Raw genomic sequence first — 20072 nt, forward strand, 5'->3', positions numbered from 1 at the left:
CTACGCTGTTTTTTCAGCGTAGGGGGTTCCCGTTAAAATCCATACCAGACCTAGGGGCTCATGGAGGCGAACCCATGATGTTTTTTTATTTGAAATTTGGCGTGGAGTGCCCCCTCATGATAACAGCGGCGAGTCTTCCCTCCCCTCTCCTCTCCAAGGTCATCAAATTTGCAGCTAAAATGCAAATGAACTGCTGAACAGCTGATTGAGAACTTGGCAAAGAGAACGGAGCTCAAAAACGCAAGTGTGAATCCGGCCTGAGTGACACAGAAAAAGCAGACAGATCAGCAATGTTCACATTCTTTATCTTGTATACTTATCCCAGGTCCACTACCCAAAGTACTAAGAGTGTTACCATAACAGCCAGGCAACTAGCATTTTCTGAAGGAGACAAGCATGCCAATGTTTATGTTTCTTTCAGGACAAGTTTCAATATTATGCCTTATAGCGGGCCATATACATTACGATGTGATTAAACAATCTTCTTCGAGTTCACCAAGTTGATATAGTGCTTAGCGCTTGTCTAATTAAATATAAGTTGAATGGATTGTTTAGTCCTTGGCACTATATATTTTCTGGTAAGCCCTGGTTCACACTGGGTACGATTTGGAACGATTTGAGATGCGATTTGACATGTCAAATCGCATCTCAAATCGGCGGCAATTGTCGGCAATAGCACTGTCCTAATCAGTGCGACGCCGCATCTGCGATTTCAAAAAGTAGTTCCTGTACTACTTTTTGCGATTTCGGGCAAAATCGCGGCCACGAAATCGCGGTAAAATCGCACATTTTACCGCGATTTTGAATTCGCAGCAGTGTGAACCTAGGCTTAAGGTCTATGAGATTGTACAAAGGGTGCACAATTTATAATGTGTGTTGCCAGCTTAAAGTGGAGGTTCACCCTAAAAACACATTTTTAACATTAAAGCCAGCATACTAAGTACATTTACTTTTGGCAGGTCATTTTTTTTTTCTCTGTACATACCTTTATATCCTGATTTTGTCCAGGGCTTCGGCGTTTTGATGACTCTGGGACTGGGCGTTCCTATCCCAGCCTCAGGGTTCCGATGACTGCGGGACTGGGCGTTCCTATCCTTTCGTTGGATGATTGACGGCTTGTGAAACAGGTCCCCTGTCGCACAACGTGCGTCACCAGATTCCCAGAGATAGCCGAGCTGCGAGTCGGCACTATACGGCGCCTGCGCCCGCCGTGTAGAGCTGACTGTGCAGGCGCCGTATAGTGCCGACTCGCAGCTCGGCTATTTCCGGGGACCTGTTTCACAAGCCGTCAATCATCGAACCGAAGGATAGGAATGCCCAGTCCCGCAGTCATCGGAACCCGGAAGCCCTGGACAAAATCAGGATATAAAGGTATGTACGGAGAAAAAAAAAATGACCTTCCGAAAATAAATGTCCTTAGTATCATTAGTATGCTAGATCTAATTTAAAAAAAATTTTTTTAAGGTGAACCCCCGCTTTAAAGTGAAACTTTAGTGCTATTATATACAAAATGTAAACGTCAAGAAATGTGGACAGGGACAAGTCAAACAATTTGGTCAATTGGATCTGAAGTTGAAGCTATTTTGGGTGTAATTTGTCCATGATAAACACAATATTAAAATGATAATTGTAATCTCCTCTTGCAATGATAGCGATCACACCTCTAAAATTTGAAAAACGTTGTTAAATTTAAATCTGAGATTCATGGTAAGTGACCGAAAAGCACATGAGTGATGAGGCAGGGCGCAGGGCGCAGGGCGCAGGACACAGAATCAGGCATCTTCCATCACATGATGAACCTGAAGGCTTTTCATACACAGGAGGAGGAAACATTAGAACTCTGATTGCTATTACCCTCAGCTGTGATTAGTAGAGTTTAAATACCGCTGTGCTGGAAGGAGAGGAAACAATTCACTTTTTGCAATGCAGGCTGCAGTGGTGAGGGGTTGGTTGGTGCTCAGTGTCTGGCTGATCTCTGCTGCCCAGGCAGGAACACGTGAGTTTGTGTTTGAAGTGTTTTTTTTATTTTTTTTATTTTTTAATTAATGGGATATGCTTATTGTTAAAGGGTCTTTCTTTTGAATTGTGTGAGGTAGTTTAAACTATAACAGAATTTCTCGGTTGACTAAAACTGACTATAGATATTGCTCTGGAGTTTACATCACCTATATAGTGTAATAGTGACCATGTACTATATTTGTTCTGCATAGAAAATAGTCTATTCCTGGATATGCAGCATCTTCTCTTGTGAGTGTGTGATGGAAACGGAGGTGATCGCTAACGGGGGATATTGGTAATAACTCTAGGCTTCCCTGTAGGTAGAAATCGCTGCTTTTTATATCCCTTTCTAAATTGTAGATGGCTGTGCCTATATACTTTGTGCTAAAAGGGTCTCTATTTCAAAAAGCAGGTAATCTGTGCATCTGTTTAGGTAGGTCCTTGCGTTTATGTGGCTTGCTAAATCCTGAAGATTGCTGATAAGTTTGCTGCACACCCTTACAACCTGAACAGCACTTGCCTCTGTTTTAATTCTGGTGCTTTTCAAGTTAACTGAGTTCCACCCAAAAGTGGAATTTCTGCTTTAAGGACTCCTAACCCCCATGACATTCCACATTTGGCATGGGGTGTGTGGGGTGTTGTGTGTGTGTGTGTGTGTGGTTTTTTTTTTTTTTTTGTACCCAGCTCCTGCCACCTAGGCAACTCCAAGCGAAGTTCTCCTCTTCTCCCTCCCTGCAGTCTTCTGGGACATGGCACAGGTTGCAGCCGATTGCTTGGCTATTCAGGGTGCGCACCTGTCCTTTATTTCTTCTGAGAAATCCTCACTTCCGGTTCTGTCTGTAACTCCTCACAGCTTGCCCCCTCCCTTGGACTACAGGAGAGTCAGGACGCTCTATGTTGCAGATGGAGAAATGAGCTGTGTGTTTGGGCGTCCTGACGCTCCTGTAGTCCAAGGGAAGGGGGCGAGCACGACACTCCACACCAGGGAGAAAGCCTTGCATTACTGTGTGGAGTTACAGACAGAACAGGAAGTGAGGATTTCTCAGAAGAAATAAGGACATTTAAAAGCAAAATCGAAGGATGAGGAAGCTTGTTGGGGGGGGGGGGGGGGGGGGATTGTACCTTTCCAACCCCCTTTAAGCAAGTTTAACGTTTTGCGTTGGGATGCTCAAGTGCTACATTTAATAGTTTTGCGCTATAAACAAGAGCAGTGATTTTTGAGAAAAATATCTATCTATCCTAGCTTTAGTAAATAAGCCCCATAGTGTCTGTATAGCGGTGCTCTGAAAGTGTAGGGAAATGTGTTTTGGGTCAGGCAGGCTCCTGTCAGTAGTATTCCAGGAACTGTTTTTATTTTTCCTATTAAGGCCTAAATTTTGGTTTCTGTGACTACTTCCAGCTTTCCTAGTGGCTACAAAATTGGTAGCGGTCAAATTCTAGTTGCACTTTAAAATTTCAGTAGTCCACTATAAACTTGCCATGGGAGCATTGATGCGTCTTGTAATACTTTGGGCCACCACATGAAACAATGTAAAATGGCAGATTTGCCAATGATTAATTGAGAAATTCTTTAATGTAGTTTAAGCAAGGGTCAGTCCAAAACATTTCAGAAGGGAAGCAAATATATTTACAGCATAAGTACTAGTGCCTTTCGCCAAGTGTCTTTGACTCTATTGAATTCCTGTGACTTTAATAGACTGCCTTTTGCAGCTAATTTAAAATTTGGTTGGAAGTGGGCTGGGTAAACTGTTCCACTAGACTGCCATCAATTCTAGTGAGTCTCTAGGTCTAAGTAACTGTCCTAATAGTTTATTTCCAAAAGGTATACTAGTGACTTCAAACTTTCCTCAACTGGTCAGTCTCCACATGTTTTTATGGTACATGCATAACTCCTGTGGCAAATGCTTGTAATCTGGTAAGACACAACTTGTAAGGGTTGACCAATTCTTTCAGATTCACACGTTTGGTAATGCATGTCGGCATCAATCAACCTTTTTTCATGGTTTGGAATATCAAGAGCTAAAATTGTTTTTCTTACAGGTTTCCAAGATGTGTCAGAGTTTGGAAGGACTGGCCATGACAATCGCCTTGTACATGGTTGGTCCCCGACCAGCAGCTCTTGGGATGACGAGCTTTATCCTGCCTGGAAATCTGGTGATCCTAGATGGGGAAACTGTTGGAGAGGTAATGTCTAAGCTGTCACCATAATTTCATTACTATTTTTACAAGCTTTAAGGAACAAAATACAATGTTTTGTTTTTATAGTGGACCTGGCATGACATGTTTCTAAATGCATAAGTCTTCCAATGTGAGCACTTCAATGACTACTGCCCAAAAGGCATTACCTTAATGTCTGAGAAAGGCAAGGCCAAACCAGCCAGTCATGCCCTACTCATAACTTTGCTTTATGTATACTATATTTTGTCAAAAACCTACTAGGTCTGTAGTTTTTGTCATACAATTACTAGGACTAAACTCTGGCCTCTGACTAAAGAGGGTTGGGGCTAGGACACCCTTGGGCAGTTGCAATTTTTTATTTTGGTAGACTCCAAGACTTCTAAAGACAGCCATGCAGGGAAAGGCATCCAGGAAGACCCAACATCTGTATGTGTAGAAACTGTTGCCATAGGAGACCACATTCTAAACACAAGTTGTGAAAGTTCCTTCACTTCCACTACTCTCTTCTTTTACTTCAACCCACTGAGCCCCCAGTCTCGCTAGACTAGATTCACTGCCACTGAATCTTTTGAGGTCCTCAAATATTCATCATAGTACCTTCCTTAAGCGTCATGTGCCCCCCCCCCCTGCTTCTCTGCTGGGTACCTAGCTTGGCACTTGACACACAAGACTGCTCTGCAAGCGTAACCTCTGCTTTGATACTTGCTGAAGTTTCCTGCTTCTTCACCATCCTTGGTTGGTGAGAATTCTGATATTTGCTTCAGCTACTCGCTGTGGTCCCCGATTAGAAGGTAGTTGGTTCTTTAGTGAATGAATGAAAAATTTATAGAGCGCAACACATGCGAACTGAATCGCTTCTGGGCGCTAGTTGTTTGTGACTCATGACCTCAAAAGAGCAGAGTTTTTTGATTCGTCTTCTGAAAGTCAGGTGGTTTTCTTCCAACCGAATGCTGGTTGGTAAAGCGTTCCATAGTCTAGGACCCTGGAAAGCAAACCTTCTTTCTCCTTTGGATTTGTATTTAGTTTTTGGTACCCTGACCAGATTTTGGTCGGTGGATCGCAGAACGCGATTCGAATTGTGGGGTTCTATCTTGTCGCAAAGATATTGCGGAGCCTTCCCATGGATGCACTTATGTGTAAGGCAGAGTGCTTTAAATGCAATTCTGTCCTTTACTGGCAGCCAGTGAAGGGTTCTCAACGAAGGTGAGATTGATTCCCATTTTTTTTTTTCCCAGTCACCAGTCTGGCGGCCGTATTCTGTAAGACTTGCAGACGGGAGATTTGGTACTTTGGGAGTCCGAGGTACAGGGCGTTGGCATAGTCCAGTCTGGAATTTACGATTGTTCCCACCACGACTGCTACGTCTTCTTTAGGGATAAATGGAATAAGTCTGCGTAGTAGGCGCAACAGATAGTGCGCTCCGCTGACTACTGACCCTATTTGTGCGTCCATTGTCATGAAGGTGTCGAAGATGACCCCGAGACTTTTGACTTTGGAGCTAGGGTTGATGATTTGGCCCAGAATGGGCGGTGGTGTCCAAGTTGTTACCACTTGACTCTTTCGGCTGGCCTGAAACACAAGGAGTTCTGTTTTAGTGTTAGTCTGTTTAGTGGCGAGAGGTTCTCCATCCGGCAGAACTGTCCATTCTGGCTGGACTGCAAGCCCCAATCCTGCGCTGCTCTCTTGCTTCTGGATAGGCCCTCAAACAGCTTAGCAGCCAGATGTGCCCAGGATAGGCCCAAACTCTGGCCTAGCAGTAAAACGCTTACAGCCATCGTGGTGGCAAAGACCGCCAATCGCTTGACTCCTCCCAAATATATAGGTTCTCCCATCAGGTCAAAGGATTTAAGAAAACCCCTGCCCATTGGCTGAGATTTGCTCTTGTATTTAATGTCGTCAGCTACCTAGCAGGAGAAGTGCAGCAATTCTAGACTTGGGGTGAACTCAAGTGATGCCTAACAATGAGCCAAGGTAACTACACCTGGCAGATGCATTTAGGAGCAACCTGCCTAAACACCAGGGTGCTACACAAGATGTGTCAAATTAATAAGTGAAGGGTGGGCAGAGTTGAGGACTTGGTTGGGGAAAATCTAGCAACCTTCACCACTTATGTACCAGAAGCATGTCACTGACAAGTGGCCAGTTATACCTTTTTCATTACATTGATGTCTTTGCTACTTTAATCTGCCTTGACCTAACACAGGGTTTTTGTTTTTAGGTGGCAAAGTAGTGGCACGTTTGACCAGTGACAGTCCTGCACTGATAGGGTCAAATGTTACATTTTCTGTGGCTCTGCAGTTTCCCAGATGTCAAAAGGAGAATGAAGATGGGGATATAGTCTATCAACAAGGCTGTGCTAATGGTATATAGGTGTCTGTTTTATCCATAACTGTCAAGAGGTAGGGATGGCTGGCTTTCTCTAATCCTGCTTTATTTCAGCTTCCTTTAGTGATCAGTATGTGTATAACTGGACCAAATGGGTACAGTTCTGTAATGAAGGAAACTGCAGTTTTTCGAACCAGTTTCCAGATGGAAGACCATTTCCTCACCACCATGACTGGAGACACCATAACTTCATCTACATCTTTCAAACACTGGGTTGGTATCATTCTTAGTTATTCTCTATGTAGATATCATAGAAAATGGCTGGCTGAATTACAGCTTTGGCAAGTTGGGGGGGGGGGGGGGGGTTCTTTTCCCCTGAATCTGTGCAGAGATTCTATTCAGGCTCCTGCCATACTGCACAACCAAGGGCAACTTTCTACACATAGTAATATAGCCAGTCACTTGGCAGCTAGTTTGTATGGGCCTTTTGTGGATATCGTGCAAGTGATAACATTTGGATATGCCGTGTTCATGTGCAAATTGGCTTCAAAGTATTTTCTTCCGATTTCCTGAGGCCCAAATGTTTCTGGGGGGGCAACTAGACTGAATGCTGTGGGGGGAACTAGCCTGAATGCTGTAAGAGGTTGACTTGCTTCTGAAGGTATTTTCTATATCCAGGCCAGTACTATCAGACGACTGGAAGATCTTCAGCTGTTCTCTCAATAAATACTACAAACATCACAGCTGGTGTACAGATGATGGAGGTGACTGTTTTTAGGAGAGGCAATCGAAGACATTACCCTGTTGCTAAAGCAAGTGGCCTGTACATTGTAACAGGTAAGTGAAGATGCTGATTGAAACTTGTCTGTACATATTCTTGGTTCTGGTGACTTGGGAAATGTAGTTGTAAATATAACATGCTTTAATTATCTGCAACCATATGGTGCATCAAAGTAGAGAACACTTAGAATCCTGTCTTTGTGGAACTTCTTCTTTTCTGTTGGCAATTCCTTCATTTTGGTATTGGTGTCAACACTGCCTGCCACTATGACTGCAAGAAAGCTGACTTATAACCCCCAAATGGTAATTGTCCACACTCCATTACCTCCTGGGTTAAAGTGGTGTTGGCCATACATGTCAAATAAAACCAAAGGATTTCCAAGCTTAACTTGCCAACCAGCCTGTGACCAACTGAATTAACCTGTCTAACAGTATGCGTCAAAAACAGGGGTTTAGTAGCACACATTTGCAAATGCATGCATAAGCTGCAGGCCCCGCCAAGGCATCCTGCAGACTCTAAATTTGAAGAGTCTCCACAGTGGGAGCACATGTATTCCTGCAGCAATAGTCTGGGGGGAGAAATGTGCAAATATTCTGGGGGGGGGGGGGGTATAAATGCATGGTTGTCTTTCCCCAGGAAAGTAGGGGGGTCTACCAATGGGGACACTAGTTCTGGTGATTTGGGTGTCCCAGTAAATTCTCTTAACTTGCAGAGATCCCCCCCCCCCTTTTTTTTTTTTTTTTTTTTTTTTTTTTCTTCCCTAGATTTTGCCTCTCTACTTAAAGATCATTTATTTTCACACCCAGCATCCATAAAGATGTTTTGATACATGTTTGAAGGGTAGATTTAGCGCGGGGGGGGGGGGGGGGGGGGTTTGCAAATATGGCGTACAATTTCTACACCAGTCCTACTATAATGGTGTTATGCGCTTCAGCACAGATTTCTGTGAAATGCAATGTGGATGTTTGTGTACAGAAACCTCACTTCTTGCATGTATTGGCTCACTGTTTCTTCTCTTCAGATCAAATTCCTTTCTATGTGAACATTTCCCAGAAAAATGACAAGAATTCCTCTGACCACATCTATATCAAAGATTCTCCAATTTCATTTGATGTTAAAATCCATGATCCGAGCCACTACCTCAACAAATCTATCCTGTCTTTTAACTGGACCTATGGTGATGGCAATGGCTCCTTTGTGTCCAACAACCCAGTCTCCACTCATACTTACACCTTGCTTGGAAACTTCAGTCTGAACCTAACCATCAAAGCTGCCATTCCAGGACCCTGTGAACCCGTTACACCTACAACAAGAGCACCAACTACACAGATGCCAACAACCACCACACCCCATACAACTACAAACACAACTGGTAGGTGTGTGTGTGGTTTGTAATTGTTTTGCTTCTTAAGTGTGTTCTTATGCAACAAGGATTAAAATAACTGTTTTGTCCAAAAGGTAACATCACAGAAGTGCCACCCTTCATAACTGGGACCTTTCCACTAACTACAGAAGAACAGAATACTACTACCCATGCTATCCCCACTACCCATTCAACTGTACTGACAACTACCTCTGTACCTGGGTGCTTTATCTACAGATATGGCTACTATAATGCAAAAATTACAGTTGTAGGTAGGTGGAAAGCATTCAGATCTTTTTCATGGATTAGAATGTGGCCTAAATGTTTAACTTTTTTTTTTTTTCATTTAGATGGCATCCTTGGTATGAATATTATTGAAATGAACACCATCCAAGTGCCCTCCCAGGCTGAAAATTCTGTAATTGATTTTGTGGTGTCCTGTGAAGGCAGGTAGGTATGGGGCATTTGATGTATAGATGGGTTGAGATGGAATGGGGCTATACTGCAGTCTACAATGCTGCTTTTCAATTGCAAGATGAATCTGCCCCAATTGCTTTCTTCTACTGGCATATTCCCTTGCATCAGAGCTACATGTGGAGTGACAGTGCACAGTATTGACAGCACAATTATACTAGTTCACTGCAGGCAAACTAGGGTTTTAGTTTGGCCCCCATGACATCTTCTTTGCCTAGGCTCCGAACTGTCCCTGATTTGGAACCATTTCCTTCTTTGTCCCTCATTTTGGTCTGATCTATATAGTTGTATACAAAATGTACTACTCTATCAAAAGTGTTTCCCAGTGCTAAACCTTTCATCCTATTTCTAAATGGCTGCATTTGTAAATTCCAATAGAGATGAATAGTAGTGGTAAAGCACTGGGGGGGGGGGGGTGACACTTTATTGGTTAAATCTGCAATTCTCCTTTAAGGGGGGGCGTGTCCTATGCTTGCATACTTTTGCTAATGGGTATCCCTCATTCCCATCTCAGAGTTGGGAGGTATAGACTCCTGTTCTTCAGTATTCTAATGATATTGTTTGTCTTCCAGCATGCCTACAGATGCCTGCACAATTGTTTCAGATGCGTCTTGCATGATTCCTCAGAACATGGTATGTGATCCAATTCCAGCTTCAGACCAGTGCCTCTTGACCCTACGAAGAACATTTGCAGAACCAGGATCCTACTGTGTCAATATTACCCTAAGTGATGATGCAAGTCTGGCTCTTGCCAGTACCCTGGTCTATGTAGATGCAGGTAATAGTAATGTGGTGGGTGTAATCATAAAACTGGAGGGGGGGCACTATTGACCTTGCTGTGTAGAGGGGTTTGTTGGTGAAGCCGTGCAGACAGTACTGGAGCACACTGACTAGTGTTATGCAGGACAATAAGGCTAATTGGTAGCTAGAGATGCATTAAGGGCCCAATGAAGGCAGTAAGACTTAAAAAGGAGCTTGAGTGTATTTGCAAGCGAGACCAGTTGGGTAAAGAATAGGCTTGTGCATTTTACCAAGGCAGCTAAATGACTTTGCATGGACACTCATTATGCATTTGTTTCTAGTATGCTATAGTGCAGGTACTTAAAGCATTATTCCAAAACACATTACCATTTGTTAAACTAAGAATAAGCTCCAGCATGTTCGCAGAGCCCACCAGGAAGTTGGCACTGCGCTAATCGCTGGCAGTTAGACATTTCCTGCTCTCTGCAGCTGCACATTGGGACAATGTCTCACTGCCTGTGATTAGCACAGCGCTGACTTCCTGGCAGGCTCTGCATGTGGGCACTGAACACGCTGGAGCTCATCCTTAGTTTTAACATGTCCCAAGACCTGAATCGGCACTGCATGTCTTGGCTAGTTCACACCAGTAGTCTTTAGCGTCGGAACACTGGCCATTATGAAGTGTTAAAATACCTTCCCAAGTTCAAATCTGCTACTTTACAGCTGTAGTCACAAGGATTGTGACAGTGCATGCACACGGGTAGCTTTGTGGCACCTTACTCTAGACATGTGAAAGGCGATGTATATGACCCAATACTGCAGGACCAAGGATACAGCGCCATGGCAAGCGTTACCTTGCATAAATCAGGAGGGCAAGCTAGCAATACCATATAGGTATTGAAGACTAGAAAATCCTACTTGTGCCTTGAGGGATAAGCCTAAAGCTTTTTCTCTTCTAGGATCTGGAACAAAAACAACCTCTGTAGTCCTGGCTATATTTGGATTGGTGGTCCTTGTTGCAGCAGTGGCTGGTGTTCTTCTGTACAGGTGAGTGCTTCAGCTCGGGGGGGGGGGGGGGGGGGGGGTTTTGTACAGACTTGATGGCATAGCTTGCCTTCTTGAGATGACACAATGGACTGGTTTCTGTAACTAGTAGCTAGTAAGACTAGCTGATCTTTAGAAAGGCATTGGCTTTCCCTTCCTAGTTTAATCTTGTACTACGTCTGCACTACCCACCTGACTGACATATTTGCTCCTTTTACCTAATCTTATTAGCCATGCATGTAGATCGCCTGCCAATAACGGCAGTTCAGTCTAAAATGAAGGGCCACTGCCATCTCTTGTCTAGGCTCAATACTCTGGGCTGTGCACCTTAGGATTATACAGCAAGTATCTTTACTCAACACTAGCCTTTACTTCAAATGTGTGGTGCCAGCCTCACCAGTGGCATACAAAATGTGTTGGGCTACACTAGCACCTGTGAGTTAATGCTTTTCACACACATACTGTACCTGGGTCTGCAGACCTTGAACCCCCTGATGCCACTCTGAGCTGTAAAAAAATGGGAGCCTAAACTAGAGCTTGCCTTAACCGCTTAATGGCCAAGCCTCTTTCTGACACTTGTTTACAAGTTAAACAGGGTTTTTTGCTAGAAAATTACTTGGAGCCCCCAAACCTTTTCTTTTTTTTTTTTTGGGGGGGGGGGGGATACTTTTTATTATAAAATAAAATTGGGCTCACTTTTTGTAACAAGGTAATGCCATGTAAATTGATACCCAACATGTCACACTTCAAAGTTGTGCCTGCTCGTGGAATGGCAACTTTCTCTTATCACCTTCCAGGACGGCACCCGAGAGATGATGGCTCCTCCCTGCAGGAAACACAATCACATGACAGTTTAAAAAGCCCCACCCTTCCCCTTGCTCCCCAGTATTGATTGTGTTTCTCCGAACACAGCGACACGTTTATTTTTTTGTTAAAACCTAGAGACCGGGGAGGGTCGAAGGTACCCCTGTGAGACAGGTTTTAGGGAGGCCGGGGAGGGCTGAACTAACCTGTAGACTTCGGTCCAAACTCACAGGTCGCCCCCTATACACACCAGTGCTCTGAGCTGCGGGGAGGTGAGCCATCACTGAGTGCTGTTGAAACCACCGCCATCGAAAGGGCTGTTCCCGGGTCTTCAAAATTCAAATGCTGCGTTCCAAGCCTCGTTCTGGGAACAGGAACCGCATCACAGGAAGTGGGCGGTTCCCGGCGGCGTAACCCGGAAGTTCCTGTCGGCAACGTGAGACAGCGCTGAGCGGTGGGCAGGTCGGCTTGTGGACGACTCGTGTAGGAGTACCGACAGCCAGGACCAAGTCACCCTCCTCATGGAAGAGGACGGAAAGACAGATGCGACCGCTGGCAGATCCAGGTCGGGGGACGAATCCCCCAGCGGAGCCCAGGAGGCCTCAGCTCAGTCTCCTGCCGCTACAGGGCATAGTTCCTCTAAGAAATGTGGGAATTGCAGAGAGAAACTCCCCAAATCTTACTCTAAGCCTTTCTGCTACAAATGTATTAATACCTTAGCAGGGAAGGAGGCTGCTGCAATGATGAAGAATTTTCTTGCATCTATGCAAACAGAAATGTTAGCAACAGTAAAAGCTTTCCGGGAGGCAGCTGGTCAGACAGCTCAGACCGGGACAGAGGATCTTACCCCCAGGGAAGGCACTTCCTCACAAGAAAACCCCTTTTCTAGGGGCCCAAGTGCCTTCTTCACACCACCGCAAATTCCCCCTCTGGGGGAGATAGAGGGTGAAGAAAGTGAGGTAGCAAGCTTACCCAGGTCTCGGCACAGCTCAGGAGAGGTAGACGGGGACCCCATTAGTCAGTCTCAGGAAGACGCACGTCTTAGGAGACACCTCTTTGCCGTGGAAGATCTGGAGGGTCTCCTCCAAGCAATTTACGCCACAGAGGAGATACCAGAGACCCCTAAAGCAGCATCAGCACAGGATAAAGGTCTATAGGGGTTTGGGCGACACCCAATCTAAAGTGTTTCCCCTACACCAGTCCCTCAAGGAATTAGTCCTACAGGAGTGGAGAGATCCTGAAAGGAGGATTATCAAACAAAAAACCTGGAAAAGAAGGTTTCCCTTCTCCCAGGAAGACGAGGAGGTCTTTTTTAAACTCCCCAGACTTGATGCGGCTCTGTCGCAAGTCACTAAATTGTCTGATCTCTCCTTTGAGGATGCGGGTAACATCAAGGATCTGATGGACTGTAGAGCAGAATCTCTCCTTAGAAAAGCTTGGGAGGCCAACTCAGCAGCAGCATGCGTAGCTAGGAACACCGATATATGGGTGGAAACGCTCACCGAGCACATGGCTCAGAATACTGACGCAGAAGAAGTAGTTGAATCACTTACAGTGATAAGGAAAGCGATTGCTTACCTAGCAGATGCAGCAATAGAATCTGCACGAGCATCAGCTAAAACAGCAGCCCTCATTAACTCAGCCAGGAGGGCAGTTTGGATTAAAGCCTGGGAAGGAGATGTAACATCCAAGGGAAAATTATGTGGCATCCCCTTTCAGGGTTCCCTGTTTGGCAAAGACCTAGATGATGTCCTGGCCAGGTCATCAGAAAAAGGCAAAACATTTCCGGTTAAACCCAAAAAAGAAGTTTTCAAAAAAACTTTTCGAGGCCCCCAGGGGCAGGGTAAACAAAAAGCCAAAAAGGAGCCTTACAGGCGCTGGAACTTTGGTAAAGGGAATAAGAGGAACAACCTGCTTTTCCCTCCTCCAAAAGCCGGCGACAAACAATCCAAGTGACGCCGAGATCAAAGTGGGGGGGTCGACTGTCCCAATTCCTTCCCCAATGGGAACAAATTTCGAACAGTCCTTACATTCGCCTAATAATTCAAAAGGGCTATCGTCTAGAATTTCTGACGACACCCCCCTCTATGGTCACACTTACACATCTTCCCAGGGATGCCCTGAAGAGGTCTGCCCTCTTACAGGGCATAAGGGAGTTAGCAGAACAACTAGTGATAGTGCCGGTACCAAAGGATCAGCAATACCGGGGCTTTTATTCCCATGTATTCGTGGTTCGCAAACCTTCTGGAAAATACCGTTTAATAGTGAATCTGAGAAACCTGAACAAGTTTCTGGAATACAAAAAATTCACTATGGAAAGTATTTATTCGGTAAGAAAGAACCTCATGAAGGAAGCCTTCATGGTGACCCTAGACCTCAAAGACGCCTACCTTCACGTGCCAATTCATGTGGATCACCAGGCGTACCTGAGGTTTGCGGTTGTAGTGGAAGGAGAAATCCTCCACTGGCAGTTCAGGGCACTACCTTTTGGGCTAACTTCCAGCCCAAGAATATTCACAAAGATCCTAGCGGAAGCTACGGCATTTCTACACCTACAGGGCATATCCCTTATACCCTATCTGGACGACTTACTGATATCAGGAAAGTCTGCCATTCAGGTCTCGTTGGACACCAACAGGGTAATAGCAGTCCTGGAGAGTCTAGGGTGGATAGTCAACAAAGAAAAATCCTCCCTTAAACCAGAGCAGGTCAAGACCTTCCTGGGATATATAGTGGACACTCGGCAGCAGAAGCTCTTCTTACCAGAAGACAAGGTGTTAAAGCTAGCCTCAGCGGCAGGGGCCCTAAAAAAGAACCCCAGACTCTCCAGAAGAAGTGTTCTGAGAGTCTTAGGCCTTATGTCAGCCAGCATTTCAGCAGTGGTCGGGGCGCAGCTTCATGCCAGGACACTGCATTTCTTCTTCCTGTCCTCATGGGACAAAAAGAGGGAGTCCCTAGACCAGGACATTCTGCTCACCCCCCAGGTCCTGACCTCCCTGGAGTGGTGGACGTTTCACCAAAACCTAAAGGAAGGGCGACCATGGGCACAGTGGAACCCAGTGAAGGTTACCACCGATGCCAGTTCCTGGGGGTGGGGCGCCCACCTGGAAAAGAAAAAAGCTCAGGGGCAATGGGACAGCTCACTAGCTCGCAGGTCATCCAACTACAGGGAACTCAGAGCAGTGGGGGAAGCCCTAATAGCCTTCCAGGAAGACATCAGGGGCAGAGAAGTCCGAGTAAGCTCCGACAATTCCACAGTGGTAGCGTACCTAGGCCACCAGGGAGGGACCAGATCCAGCCCCCTATTAGAATTATCCAAGGAGATCTTGGAATGGGCAGAAGGAAGAGTAGTCTCCATTTCAGCCATATACATAAAGGGGACGAACAATATAGAAGCAGACTTCCTCAGCCGTTACCAGTTGAGGCAGGAGGAATGGGAACTGAACCCAGAGGTCTTTCAAACTTTGGTCCAGCTCTTCGGAAATCCAGAGATCGACCTATTTGCCAACCGACAAAACAGGAAGGTGGGAAGGTATTTCTCGATTTCCAGGGAACCACAGTCGGAGGGTCTGGATGCACTATCCCAGACCTGGGACTTCGGGCTGGCCTATGCTTTCCCGCCGGTGATACTTATTCCGCAAGTTCTCCAAAAACTCAGCAGGTCCCCGGGCCAGATTCTTCTGATAGCACCATGGTGGCCAAGAAGAACTTGGTTTGCAAACCTAAGATCCATGGCGATAAGGGAACCAATAAAACTCCCGTACAGGGCAGATCTCCTCAGGCAGGGCCCAGTACTTCACCCCAAGCTGGAATTTTTTCAACTAGCGGCCTGGTTAGTGAGTGCCAGATCTTAGAATGCAAAGGCTGCTCAGAGAGGGTCATTAGTACTCTTCTCATGAGCAGGAAATCAGTAACTCAAAAGATTTACCTTAAAGTGTGGAAGACCTTCTGTTCCTGGGGTAAGGAAAGACAAGTATCTTTAACCTCTATCCCGGTTATCCTGGATTTCCTCCAGGATGGGGTAGACATGGGACTAAAAGTCAGTACCCTTCGGGTCCAGATAGCGGCCCTCTCAGTCTATCTTGACAAAAGATTGGCCAAAGAGGACCTGATTAGACGTTTCTTGTTGGCTAGGGAAAGAGTGTCTCCAGTCCAAAAACATAGTTGTCCGCCTTGGGACTTAACTAGGGTGTTAGAGGCGTTATCTATACACCCATTCGAACCTCTGGAAGAGGTTTCCCTTAAGTTTCTAACTTTAAAATTGACTTTTTTGTTAGCCATTACTTCGGCCAGGAGGGTAGGGGATTTGCAGGCGCTATCCATGAAAGAACCCTTCCTGAGAGTACAGGCAGATAGGATCACTCTTAGAGCAGACCCCCTGTATTTACCGAAAGTGGCATCCGTATTTAATAGGACGCAAGACATAATATTGCCGTCCTTTTGTTCTGAACCAAAGAACGAGAAAGAAAAGAAATTTCATTTTTTAGACGTAAGAAGGTGTCCTCTCACTTACCTAGAAAGAACCAAGAGTTTTAGGAGATCCAATCACCTATTAGTTCTACATGCTGGGCCCAGGAAGGGACTGCAGGCATCAAAGGTCTCAGTCTCAAGATGGATTAGAGAGGCTATATCCATAGCCTACGTATGCACCGGAGCGACTGCTCCCAGTAAAATCAAGGCTCACTCTACTAGATCCTTGGCAACTTCCTGGGCTGAGAAAGCAGGGGCCTCCTGGGAACAAATCCGCAGCGCGGCTACCTGGTCCAGCCATCACACATTCCTGAAGCACTATCGTGTGGAAATGTTATCACAGCAAGACTTAGCCTTTGGTCGAAAGGTTCTACAAGCTGTGGTCCCACCCTGAAGGTAGGCCTGTGTATACTTGATTATCCTCTCGGGTGCCGTCCTGGAAGGTGATAAGAGAAAACCTACGTTAGGCTTACCGGTAACGGTATTTCTATGAACCTTCCAGGACGGCAGGCCTACTTCCCGCCCTATGTGGAGGGAAAAGGTAAGTACCTATAAGGACTACGTCCCTTGTGAACCAGTTCAGAATTACTCTATTACATACTGGGGAGCAAGGGGAAGGGTGGGGCTTTTTAAACTGTCATGTGATTGTGTTTCCTGCAGGGAGGAGCCATCATCTCTCGGGTGCCGTCCTGGAAGGTTCATAGAAATACCGTTACCGGTAAGCCTAACGTAGGTTTTTTTTTTACACCTGTAATCTCCATAGGCTACGTTTAAAAAATATTCTACAGGTTGGTTTTTTTTTTTTTTTTTTTTAGAGGTCTAGAATTGCTCTACCAATCGGTGATGCCTCACATGTGTGGTTTGAACACCGCTTCCATACATGGGTGCTGCTCACGTATGCATTCGCTTCTGCACACTGACTTTTAATAAAACTTTTATTCCTATTACAAGGAATGTAAACACCCTTGTAATATATAAAAAGCATGACACTCTTAAATATGAGATCTGGTGTCAAAAAGACCTCACTCGTCTCTATAGTATGAAGGTGGGGGGTAATTTCCCCCACCTCACTCGTCTCCATACCCAGCCATCAGAAAGACGCAATCGGCGATGCCGACTGCTCTGGCGGGAGGGGGTCCCCCTCTCCTGGTGATGCTGCCGCAGAGACCACTTCTATTGGAAACTGAAATATTCAGGTACACTTGATGGTAATCTTTACAGATTTTCTGATCATGGTATGGGAGAAAATAAGAATTGCATGGTCACCTGCAGCTTTTAAACCAACTGAACTTTTATCTCTTAGGAAATACAAGGAGTACAAGCCCATCAGGAATGCAACAGATGGAAGTGGTGGCAGTCAGATCAATGTGTACTTCAGACAAGTCAAAGATGCCTTGCTTCATGGAAACCACAATGAGTATGATCCACTGCTGAAAAACAAATCTGGAATAATCTAACTTGCTGCAATGCCCTTGCACTGTTTAAACTTGCATGATCTTGGATACTGACTGTAATGGTTTGTTAGATGGGGTATAATAAAATATGCTCCCTCCTTTAAAATTATGTGTCAGATTTTTTTTTTTTTTTTGTTGCAAAGAGTTGTGGGGAAAATCTTCAACTCACCATGCCTCTTGCTAAATTTGGAATGTCTACTTTCCAAAAATGGGTCATTTTGGGAGGTAGTTGTAACTTGCTGGGTTCACACTGGTAGGACACGATTGTTTTCGACTTTGCCCTGCGGAGTCTGACTATGAATCTTTTGGGGAAACTCATGCCAAAACCTGGCGTATGTTCCCTCTCAAACCATAACGGACCCTTCGGTCTGTATCACCCCCCCCCCCCCTGCAGACCCAAGCACACAGGTCAGGAAAGGGGGTGGGGGATGAGCCATGTTACGGGGAGCGTGGCTCAAGTCCTGAGATGAACAAATAGAAATATGTATATTCCAGAAAATATAATTTTTTTTTTTTTTTTGCCTACAATTTAATGACTGGAAGGTAGATAATAGTGTAATGATTCTGTTAAACTAGTAAATACCTATTTAATTCCTTCATCTATATCACCTCCGGCGTTCTAGTTTCTGTTCTCTCATTCACTTCCTGGTTTGTGGTGCTCGTCCATGAAAGAACTACATTTCCCAGTAATGCACACCTCCTTGAAGTCTCTAACATGTAGAGTGTCCTGCTGCACAGATGTAGTTCCCAGGAGGGGGCGAGCACGTCACTGACCACCGCAGTAAAGCCTCCCATCACGGTGGTGAGTAACAATCAGACAAGCAGGAAGTGAACAGAGAAGAAATGGAGCAACTTCTGAGCAAAAATGAACAATGAGGAAGTGAAAAAAAAATTCTCCAGGTAAAGGATGCTTGTTATGAAGAAAAAAACCTTTCCTTTACAACCCCTTTAACAATCAGCAGATATTCCAAACATCTGGTTTGACTTCAAACATCACAGCACCAAGGTTGTTATGGTGTCTGGATGATTGAAGCGCATTATTGTAATATGAAATACTTCAACTCACCATAATGCAGAATCGGCAGCCCTGAGCGTTTCACTTGTCGCATCGCCTCCTTGCACCAAGTGGCATCACTAAGGATGGTGTCTTCTCCCCTCACAATAAACCCCCCCCCCCATATGTAAAATGTATTGGGATGCCTGCCTTTATGCGCACATTAACTTCCATGGCATCCCAGTCTTATTCTGTAGGGTTAATTAAGTTGGCACACCCTTTGCAGCTATAACAGCTTCAACCTTTCTGGGAAGGCTGTCCACAAGGTTTGGGAGACTGTCTATGGGAATGTTTGACTATTCTTCCAGAAACGCATTTGTGAGGTCATTAATGTTGGATGAGAAGGCCTGGCTCCCAGTCTCCGGTCTAATTTATCCCAAAAGTGTTGTATCAGGTTGAGGTCAGGACTCTGTGCAGGCCAGTCAAGTGCCTCCACCCCAAACTTGCTCATCCATGTCTTTATGGACCTTGCTTTGTGCAGTGGTCCAAATCATTTGGAGGGGGGGGGGATTATGGTGTGGGGTTGTTTTTTCAGGGGTTGGGCTTGGTTCCAGTGAAGGGAACTCTTAAGACATGAGCATACAAAGACATTTTGGATTTTTTATTTTTCAATGCTCCCAACTTTGAGAACAGTTTGGGGATGGCCAACGTGACTGTGCACAAAGCAAGATTAATAGACATGGATAAGCGAGTTTGGGGTGGAGGAACTTGACTGGCCTGCCTCAACCCGACAATCTTTAAGATGAATTAGAGAGGAGTCTGCAAGCCAGGCCTTTTCAGCCAAAATCGGTGCCTGACCTCACAAATGCACTGCTGGAAGAATGGTTAAACATTCCCATAGACTCCTAAACATTGTGGACAACCTTCCCAGAAGAATTGAAGCTGTTATAGCTGCAAAGGGTGTGCCAACTCAATATTTAACCCTATGGACTATGACTGGGATGCCATTAAATGTCATGTGTGTTTGTAAAGGAAGGTGTTCAAATACTTTAACAATATAGTATTTATCAGGGGTCTTCAAACTACAGCCCTCCAGTTGTTCAGGAACTACAATTCCGTCATGTCTGAATGTCAGTGTGTTACAATGCCTCATGGGATGTGTAGTTCTACAACAGCTGGAGGGCCGTAGTTTGAAGATCCCTGGTATATATGAACAAATACCTTGAGCAGAGTGCAAAGGATCTGGAGAAAAGGGGAAAAAAGAAAACTAAAAAAAAGGTGAGGGGCAGGGGTTTGGGGGGGGGGAAAAAAAAAAAATCAGGGAGGCCTCATGGGGGGTCAAAGCAGGCAAAAGGGGCCAAAGATAAGGGCCCCAGCAATCAGAGTAAATTCAAATTTACCCACTTAATAGTACACATTGAAAGACAATTCATCAATGATGATCCT

General features: G+C 45.1%; 1 protein-coding gene across 1 annotated transcript; it reads left to right on the top strand.

Annotated features, from left to right (window-relative positions):
- The first annotated feature begins 1892 nt into the window (after positions 1-1892).
- On the top strand, positions 1893-17738 carry LOC120940168 (protein QNR-71-like). Its single transcript, XM_040352851.1, has 11 exons — positions 1893-1996; positions 4039-4182; positions 6395-6538; positions 6616-6774; positions 7180-7338; positions 8304-8654; positions 8741-8917; positions 8996-9095; positions 9692-9897; positions 10820-10907; positions 17482-17738. Exons 1-11 carry the CDS (start codon positions 1924-1926, stop codon positions 17633-17635), a joined length of 1755 nt encoding a protein of 584 aa, XP_040208785.1. The 5' UTR covers positions 1893-1923; the 3' UTR covers positions 17636-17738.
- Positions 17739-20072: the final 2334 nt, after the last annotated feature.

The sequence above is a fragment of the Rana temporaria genome, chromosome 5, assembly GCF_905171775.1.
Source record: "Rana temporaria chromosome 5, aRanTem1.1, whole genome shotgun sequence".
NCBI classification, from domain to species: domain Eukaryota; kingdom Metazoa; phylum Chordata; class Amphibia; order Anura; family Ranidae; genus Rana; species Rana temporaria.

Bases quoted from the DNA above. Each gene is read 5' to 3' on its own strand.
- LOC120940168 (XM_040352851.1), top strand. From the start codon at position 1,924: ATGCAGGCTGCAGTGGTGAGGGGTTGGTTGGTGCTCAGTGTCTGGCTG. The intron at 4,183-6,394 runs GTAATGTCTAAG...TTTTGTTTTTAG, and splicing joins ATGGGGAAACTGTTGGAGAG to GTGGCAAAGTAGTGGCACGT. The intron at 8,655-8,740 runs GTAGGTGTGTGT...TTTGTCCAAAAG, and splicing joins TACAACTACAAACACAACTG to GTAACATCACAGAAGTGCCA.